The sequence below is a fragment of the Tachysurus vachellii genome, chromosome 8 (genome assembly GCF_030014155.1).
Source record: "Tachysurus vachellii isolate PV-2020 chromosome 8, HZAU_Pvac_v1, whole genome shotgun sequence".
NCBI lineage: Eukaryota > Metazoa > Chordata > Actinopteri > Siluriformes > Bagridae > Tachysurus > Tachysurus vachellii.
In genome coordinates this window covers 1,125,001-1,135,000 of record NC_083467.1, presented here as the reverse complement: position 1 = coordinate 1,135,000, position 10,000 = coordinate 1,125,001, and the positions used below count along the sequence as shown (strand labels likewise).

The 10,000-nt window shown below is 39.0% G+C and overlaps 1 protein-coding gene across 1 annotated transcript in view; it reads left to right on the top strand.

Moving 5' to 3' along the window:
- Positions 1–10,000, top strand: part of pth2ra (parathyroid hormone 2 receptor a) — a 48,181-nt gene that overhangs the window by 23,565 nt on the left and 14,616 nt on the right. The window contains exons 7-9 of the mRNA XM_060875675.1: positions 3,085–3,238; positions 7,164–7,224; positions 9,146–9,212. Of these exons, the coding sequence (XP_060731658.1) occupies positions 3,085–3,238; positions 7,164–7,224; positions 9,146–9,212 (282 nt within the window). The remainder of the gene's footprint in view (positions 1–3,084; positions 3,239–7,163; positions 7,225–9,145; positions 9,213–10,000) is intronic.

Here is a 10,000-nt window from a genome sequence, read left to right as displayed (position 1 = left end):
ATCATCGTATTATTTACTGCCATGCGAGCCGCATATTAAAGCTTGGCGAGCCGCAGGAGGCTCGCGAGCCGCGCAATGAGTAACACTGTCTTACACCCTTAACCCTCAATTGCTCAGTTGTATAAATTGAAATAAATGTACGTCACTCTGGATAAGGGTGTCTGCTAAATGCTGTAAATGTAAATGTTTAATTTTCCCTGAAGAAATAAATTTTTAAAATTAAACTTATACCTAAGGAAGTTTGTAAAATACAGACAAATTGTTACTCTTAAAAAAATTCTTTCCTTGCACTGTCTCTGTCTTTGAGAACTCCATACTGTAGGTGCTATTTCCTGTTTTTTTGGGGGAAGGTTGAACTTCTGTCAAACAGGTCTCTCATCCATCATCTCCTAGGAACCTTCAACTCAACAAGTATAGATCGTTCCATCTATACAAGTCAGCCAGGGATATGTGAGAACTGAATGTAAATAAAAATCTGGTATAAATAGTGTGAATAATACCACTGTGAGGAAGGAAGATGTCAAGAGAAAGAAGATATATCATAATAACAAGCGTTCACAAGATTAATTAGATCTTGTGGTCAACTGATGCTATAATAAACAGTATTGTTGTTCGGTTGTGAAATAGTGAAATAGTGATAGAAATGAAAATAATATCGCAAAAATACCTCTGATCAACAATAGCTGTTTAAACAGTCGCTGTCTCGGCCTTCAGATTTAAACCCTCAATTCCATTTAAGAGTTTTATTTTTCCCAACAGTCACCCAGATGAGGATGAGGTTCCCTTTTGAGTCTGGTTCCTCTCAAGGTTTCTTCCTCTTCCATCTAAGGGAGTTTTTCCTCCCCAATGTCACCTCAGTCACCTCAGACTTGCTCATTGGGGATAAATACAAGCACATTTAAATATAAGTCTAATATTAACCTTAAACTTTTGTATTATATTAATCTTTGTATAATAAACTTTTTAGACTATATTTCGTATGTTCTGTGAATCTGCTTAGAGACAACGTACATTGTTAAAAGTACCAGACCTTAAAAAAGTTGTCATTAGAAAAAATGTAAAAAAAAAAAATAATAAAAAATATAATAATAATAATGGGGGCACGGGGGCACGGTGGCTTAGTGGTTAGCACGTTCGCCTCACACCTCCAGGGTTGGGGGTTCGATTCCCGCCTCCACCTTGTGTGTGTGGAGTTTGCATGTTCTCCCCGTGCCTCGGGGGTTTCCTCCGGGTACTCCGGTTTCCTCCTCTGGTCCAAAGACATGCATGGTAGGTTGATTGGCATCTCTGGAAAATTGTCCGTAGTGTGTGATTGCGTGAGTGAATGAGTGTGTGTGTGTGTGTGTGTGCCCTGCGATGGGTTGGCACTCCATCCAGTGGTGTATCCTGCCTTGATGCCCGATGACGCCTGAGATAGGCACAGGCTCCCCGTGACCCGAGGTAGTTCAGATAAGCGGTAGAAGATGAGTGATGAATGATGAATGAATAATAATAATAATAATAATAAGAAGAAGAAGAAGAAGAAGAAGAAGAAGAAGAAGCAGGCCTGAAGTAACTTTAAGAAACTGTGAAAGTTAACAAGTTAAAAAGGAAAACAAAGTTGTTGTCGTTCCTTCGGGTTTAGAAACTCAAATTATAAATAAAAAAATACAAAAGAATTTAATAAGTAGTTATTTTTATTTTCCAAAATGTAAATCACACCCTTTCTATTTCAACAACCAGAATAGATTTAGCTGTTAGAAATTTGTATTAAAAAAACACAAGTTTAGTTAATAATGAAGAAGTGCGACTACATGAAAGAAGTTTGCTTTACTGAGACACTCGGATGTGTCGAGAACAAAACAAATCAGCCGCGACTTCATAGATGCAATTGTTGCTGCATTGATCTGTGAAGGTAGCTGCCAATCTTCTCAGGTGTGGACCTTCCTGCAAATTCAGTACAAGGTTAGACTGTAATGTTCAGAGATATAAACAAGAACCAAGAGACCCAACAAACGTCCCCTAATCTGGTAACGTGTCTCACATTAGCGTCAACATTTGTAACAGCAGAGTAACATTATGGAAAACATGAATTTCATCAGAAGGCAAAAATAATTTGACTCATTGTAGTAGGACCATGTTTAACATCTCCTGCAGCATTGGTGGCCATGATAGTTTCTGGTCAGGCTGAATAAATCACCTTAGGTAAAGTCAAACTGAAAACACACGGAACTTGAAACATGAAAACAGGGGGAAGTCGTGGCCTAATGGTTAGAGAGTCTGACTCCTAACCCTAAGGTTGTGTGTTCGAGTCTCGGGCCAGCAATACCACGACTGAGGTGCCCTTGAGCAAGGCAACGAACCCCCCCAAATGCTCCCACGGGCGCACACACACACACACACACACACACACACACATACAGTACACACACACACATACAGTACACACACACACACATACGCACACACACACATACGCACACACACGCATACAAACACACATACACACACATACACACATATACACACATACAAACACATACGCACATACACACACATACATACACACACACATACACACATACACAGACAAACACACACACATATACTGTACACACACATACACACATATACACACACACACACACTCACACATATACATATACACACACATACACACACACAAAAACATACACAGACAAAGACACACACATATACATATACACACACACATACACAAACATATACACATACTCACCTACACACACACACACACACACACCCACACACACACACACACACATACACAAACAAACGCTTGCTCAAAAGGGAGAAATGAATCTACAGCATGTTTGTGGAAGATGGAATGAAACCCACGCAGCCTGTGACCCGAGCTCAGGATCGATTACCATCACAGTGGAACAAAGTGACAATTTGTTATTGATTTAAATCAATTTCTTCTTTTTTTAAAACTCAAACTCAAAGCACACGGTTTTAGCTTGATGTTCATCTTTCAACTCAGGATGACACAATGAGTGGAAATGTCATGTCATGTTTTATTTTTCATGTTTAATTGTGATATCGATGTTTCTCTTTCATTTCTAGATAGGCTGTAAGGTGACAGTTCTTCTGTTCATCTATTTCCTGGCAACAAACTATTACTGGATCCTGGTGGAAGGCTTGTATCTACACAGCCTCATCTTCATGGCCTTCCTGTCAGACACTAAGTACCTGTGGAGCTTCACTCTGATTGGATGGGGTGAGTAAGGAGCAGGGTATCTCTTTATATTCAGCTGTCCTGTTAGGGCGGTTTTATTGATCAGTTGTCAGTCAAATGCCTCAGCAATGTATTGTCTGTTTCTTTATTTCACCAGATGCCTGGTATCTAGTGTCTGTTGTTAAAACCCTTAAGATCGAGATTCAGTCACAGATTTTTCTATGATGCTGTTTAACTCACATAACGTCTCTACATTGTACTCACTGTAAAAAAAAACATCTTACCTTATTGCTGCTGAAATGGAATGAAAAAAGCAGAACAATTATGTATTCAGTGAGAAGGACATGTTCAATGACATTTATACACAATCTTTATTAGTTTCAGTGAGATGATTTGTACGGTGCTGTAATATGAGTATTATCTCATGAATTATTCTGCACATGTGCAGCACAAATTGCCATCGAGGCGTAATAATTACTGCGCAATATTACTGCTTGAAATGTAGCATTTTAATTACGCTAAATATCCGTCTGGACGATCGACAGTAACGTTTGAAGTTCTTACCTTTTGTTATCTTATATTGTTTTTTTTTTCTTCTGCAGTTAACTAATGCTCTAACTACTCAGTCGTATCTTCCTTACAAATGAAGATATTATACTTATATTATAAAGACAAAGATAATTGTATGTTTAGGAATATGTTTATTTGCTGTGCTACTGAGTTTTGGTATCGCTATATAAAAGTAACCGATGCTACGGCGTTCCGTTGTTGTTCAGCACCGTGCAAAAGCCATTGATCCCTTACAGTCAGAGGGATCAATAACAGCTCCAGGCTTTCATTAATTATCTCTCAGAGCTACATACATTTCTATTAGTACGGTTGGTGCAGTGAAGAGCATTACAGCCTCACAGCTCCAGGGTCACTACATCAACCCAGAGCTTTAATGGTGTCTCTGCTGTTTCTTTTTTCTTTCACTGTCCAGTAGAACCCTCCTCCTTCAAAAAACACAAAAAAATTAATTCCCCCTTTCAAAGCCGTTAGAGTGACGTTACTGCTCTACGATGCCGTTTTTACATTTATTTTGTTAGAGCTATCATGTATAAAAAGCATTTGTACCGCTTGCAAACTCCTCCATAAATCCAAACACTGGAAACCATGAGTAATTGGATAATTGCTGTTAGAGCGTGGTTCAGAACATCTAAGGAAATTAACTGTGTTAAACAATTTTCATTGATCTGTGCATTAGTCTGTACATTCTGTATAGATGTTTTTAATGAGACATATCCAGCATTCATTCATTCATCTTCTACCGCTTATCTGAACTACCTCGGATCACGGGGAGCCTGTGCCCATCTCAAGCGTCATCGGGCATCAAGGCAGGATACACCCTGGACGGAGTGCCAACCCATCGCAGGGCACACACACACACACTCTCATTCACTCACGCACTCACACACTACGGACAATTTTCCAGAGATGCCAATCAACCTACCATGCATGTCTTTGGACCGGGGGGAGGAAACCGGAGTACCCGGAGGAAACCCCCGAGGCACGGGGAGAACATGCAAACTCCACACACACAAGGTGGAGGCGGGAATCGAACCCCCAACCCTGGAGGTGTGAGGCGAACGTGCTAACCACTAAGCCACCGTGACCCCCACATATCCAGAATATGCTGAGAAAAATTAATTAACAGAAAACTGAATTGCGTCGTGCCTCCCCTAACCCTAACCCTAACCTTAACCTTAACCTTAACCTTAACCCTAACCCTGTCCTTACACAGATTGCAGTAATGGTATAATGAAAATTGAATGAACCAAACTTTATTCACCTGGACTTTAGAGAAACATTTAAATGTTCCCTTTTCAGTGGCTCCAAAATTAGGCATTTTGTATGTATCTGTTTTGTAAGAGCCTGAAGCTCTTGATGTGTTTCTTCTGACAGGGCAGAGGACCTTCATGGGCTTATTCAACGTGTTTTTCAGTAAAACAAATGGTGTCAGTTGTACCAGCTGTGTAATTGGTCTTGTATAACAGAAAATATGCGGTTAGCACGTCAGGGTTAGAACTGATTGGTGATGATAAGGCTCGACGCCGTGGCTTCTCTGTGTGGTAGCTGCCTGAATGAATGCGTTTAGCATGAATCGTGGTGAGAACAAACTGTGACATAATTTAACTGTGTCTCACAACAAAGATGGAAAATATCTTCAGAAGATTCATACTGTTATCCAGTTCATAACAATTCTACTGTCCAAATCAAAAATGTTTTAATATAAGGTTCATTTTTAACATAAAAACATATTGTTTTTATTATTACCTTGTATATATTTGAATATATTGTAATGAGCTACAGTACATCAGGATCATGATTCTGTCAAAACTACTAACATAAATGTTTAAAATAAGTTTACATGGTGTCAAAGGCATGATTGTAATAAATAATCTGCCATCTGTAAGCCCTGATTGTTGTAGTGTTTTCTTCTATGATTAATGTTGTCATGTCATGATTCATACCTTCTACATGCTGTTAAAGATCCTTTAGCCCAATTAAATGTCCTTTAAAAGCGATGTTCTAATACTACAGATTCATTGGGAGATGATACTAAATAAAACTGACAGCTCTTGACATGAGAATGACCTGTTGGAACCGTCGATAGCTTTAACTAATAAAAGAGTCTCTATAAGAAAAAGTGTTTGAGTCTCTCTCAGAAAAAAAAATATTAAAGCTTTCTCCAGGCGTGAATCATTTCGCATCTTCTTGTTTAAAGGCAATTAAGTGTCTCAAAACTACTCTCAGACACGAGAGGTTTGATGTTAGGTGGAAGACCACGTCTCGTGTTGTCTTTGCCTTCAAGCACTAACTTATTCTCTCCCTCTGTAATGAACTGATCCATGCAATTAGCCATGAAAGAAGGGCCTTGAAGGTGGGATGCCATTCCTACACCACATGCCAGCTCATGATAGAAAACCTTTAGCAGCTCTTCTAGGCTCGATCTGTCATTCTGGTCACCAGGATACACAATTTCTCTGCTCTTGATTGTCCATATCCTGCATGTCAGAGTATTTTACATGCACTCTTCAACTTCTACTGTGCTATTTTTTTAGCTAGCAGGGGTGAAATATAAGCCGGTAGAAAAAAGTCACAAATTCTTCCAAAGGAATCACAATAGGAAAAAATTCTAAAGAGAAAACATCAGTGCAGAAAGTCTGAGTGTGCTTTAAGTCTCTCGAGACTGTGAAGGATATTTTACAAGCACAGAATTGCTCTGCGGGGGCACGTTGGCTTAGTGGTTAGCACGTTCGCCTCACACCTCCAGGGTTAGGGGTTCGATTCCCGCCTCCACCTTGTGTGTGTGGAGTTTGCATGTTCTCCCCGTGCCTGGGGGGTTTCCTCCGGGTACTCCGGTTTCCTCCCCCTGGTCCAAAGTCATGCATGGTAGTTTGATTGGCATCTCTGGAAAATTGTCCGTAGTGTGTGAGTGAATGAGAGTGTGTGTGTGTGCGCCCTGCGATGGGTTGGCACTCCGTCCAGGGTGTATCCTGCCTTGATGCCCGATGACGCCTGAGATAGGCACAGGCTCCCCGTGACCCGAGGTAGTTCGGATAAGAGGTAGAAGATGAATGAATGTCTACGTTTCACAAATCTTACAAAGCAGAACTAAGAGAATACCTAAAAATATCAGGAATAAAAATGTCTCTTAGCGTGATGTCTAAATAGTTTTTTGACAGCCAGTTTTTAGTGAGTGTTTTTCCTAAACAATGTTTTAACATCCATCTGAGATCTCTGAGTCTGTTTCAAACAACAGAATCTCAGTTGTCAGAATTTAAAAAAAAATTATCAGTAATAAAACAACAGTACAATAAAACAGCACTCGGAACTTTCTCGTAGAAAAGCACATAGACGAAGAGTGTGTTGTATCTTTCTAATTAACGTGATGTTCTTATGCTGGCTCTTTCTCTGATTTTAGGTGTACCTGCCCTCTTTGTGTCAGCCTGGGCAATCGTAAGGGCAACAGTGGCAGATTCCAGGTGAAGGGCTTTTGCACGCTCACTGTATTAAATCTTCGGGCAATATCAAACAATAGCAATAGAGTATGAAAAAAATATATGTACACAAGGCAGAACATTCAGTTTACAAAATATGGAACCGAATATTGTTCCAAAAAAAAACCAAAGAGAAGCATTTATATGACCCATCATTCCTCAGTATGGAAATTTATCTGTTAAATAAAAATAAAGAACTTTACTGTTTAAAGATTTATGACAGTTCAGACTTTCCGCCAAAGACGCCAAAGACACTCCTTTATTCCATATAAAATACATTACACTGAGTAGCTTAAAGCTCTCTTACATTACTACAAGCATTTGTATGTTTTGTCAATTGCATATTTGTCATGATAAAAGCTCAGCTTTAAAGGTTAGGCTGGTAATTATATCTCAGCCTTCAGAGCCAGATAGCTCAAGGTTTTAATCGAACTTTATAATTATGGTTAGTGGCAATCAATAAAGAATAAATGAGAATTCAGCTTTAATAGACTGCATTATTATTATTATTATTATTATTATTATTATTATTATTATTATTATTATGTTTTCATTTTAATAAATATAAATATTGAAATATTTGTAATATTTTAGATTATCTAAATATTTAAAAAGGGGGAATTTATTTAAATAAACAAACAAACAAACAAACAAATAAATAAATAAATAATAATTTTTTTACTGGAATTTTTTACTTGACATAGTAATTTGTCCCGATTATCGATCTATCTATCTAGATAGATAGATAGATAGATAGATAGATAGATAGATAGATAGATAGATAGATAGATAGATAGATGTATATGTGAGAGAGAGAGTGTGTGTGTGTGTGTGTGTGTGAGAGAGAGAGAGTGTGTGTGTGAGTGTGTGTGTGTGAGAGAGAGAGAGAGAGAGAGAGAGAGAGAGAGAGAGAGAGAGAGAGTGTGTGTGTGTGAGAGAGAGAGAGAGAGAGAGAGAGAGAGAGAGAGTGTGTGTGTGTGTGTGAGAGAGAGAGAGAGAGAGAGAGAGAGAGTGTGTGTGAGAGAGAAAGAGAGAGAGAGAGAGTGAGTGTGTGTGAGAGAGAGAGTGAAAGAGAGAGAGAGAGTGTGTGTGTGTGTGTGAGAGAGAGAGAGAGAGAGAGAGAGAGAGTGTGTGTGTGAGAGAGAGAGAGAGAGAGAGTGTGTGTGAGAGAGAAAGAGAGAGTGTGTGTGTGTGTGAGAGAGAGAGAGAGAGAGAGAGAGAGAGAGTGTGTGTGTGAGAGAGAGAGAGAGAGAGAGAGAGAGAGAGTGTGTGTGTGAGAGAGAGAGAGAGAGAGAGAGAGAGAGAGAGAGAGAGAGAATGCAAATAGATTTTAATTAGAGATTCTATCATTCATAGCATATTCATCCAAATAAATTGCTGAAGAATTTCTCTCTCTAAATTACCCCTTATAATACTTGACCTCATAAGTGACATTACGTGACATATTTATTATTATTATCGTGTCATGCTGCAGTTTGTGTCAGTTTTCTACTTAGATTCTGTTCTCAATAACCAGCATTTGTTACATAAATATAGTATTATATTCTGTAATTGTTCTGGCGTTATATGTTTTACAACCGTTATAACTTCTGATCAGATCAGGCGAGTATTCTGAGAAAGAACTGAGAAAGAAGGTCATAGTATAAAGAAGAAGATCTTCTCCAAGGACTTCAGTTCACACCTACAGCTTTTAAATAACACCTACAGTGTTTCAGTAACATCTACTGAAATCAACTGGACACTGTTAAATTCACAGAAAATTCCCAATAATACATAATAATTGCTTGTTTAGTCTTTTCTTTGTCTTTGTCCTCCCACCTCTTTCTTGTATAACTCACCGTTTTGGCCTTTTCTCCTTCTCCACATTTTCTACTCTGTTTTTTAAAATCTCTCATTTCCTCTGTAGATGCTGGGAGCTAAGTGCAGGCAACATCAAATGGATTTATCAAGTCCCCATCCTGACAGCCATTGGGGTAAGTGAGAGAAAAATGTCACACATGTAATAAATAAACACTTCTTAAGAATCTGAGTGTGTCCGTAAAACAGCTGAAAGGCTGAGATAGTCTAGCATAAGGAATAGGAAATTGCCTGTTTTTACCCTAATGTTATTTTTCTCCCCACCAACTGTGAGCCTGAAGCCCCTGTGGCACACAAAGCAGATATCAAACACCTCTCATCTGTTTTCAGGTGTGTTTCTATAGAAATATACTGTAGTAAAATAGTAGAACTAGCAGAGCAGGGACAGGGTTGATCTGTGTTTTACAGGAATCTTAAAGAAAGAGGAGGAAATCAACAGGGATCTAATTACATATCACAGGAATCCTCATGTTCAGTTACCGCAGCTGAACATGAGGATTCCTGTATATCGTCGCTGTCAGACGGAATCCTCGTATCTCCAAAACCGTTATTTTTCAGGAAATTAAAAAAACGCCGTACCTTATCTGCAGTGCACAGGGTTTAGTCCGCGTTACAGTGGATTGTCTTGCGCTAAATTCCTGTCCTCAGACGAGCACCAGAACTAGCGGGGGTCAAGATTTTTTTTCTTTGAGCCCAGTGTTTTGAAGACATTTACCTCAGAAGACGTGTTGATTCGTTGCGACTCTTCTTGAGGAGAAATATGCCGTGAAGCTCTCCCACGGAGTGAGGAAGAGGTGGACAGTTGAAGTGTCCAATGGAGTTATGAGATTTGTGCTCAAGCTATTTTCAAGACTTTAGATTGGTTAATAACTTGTAAAAATAACAGACCCACGTGGGGACTGAC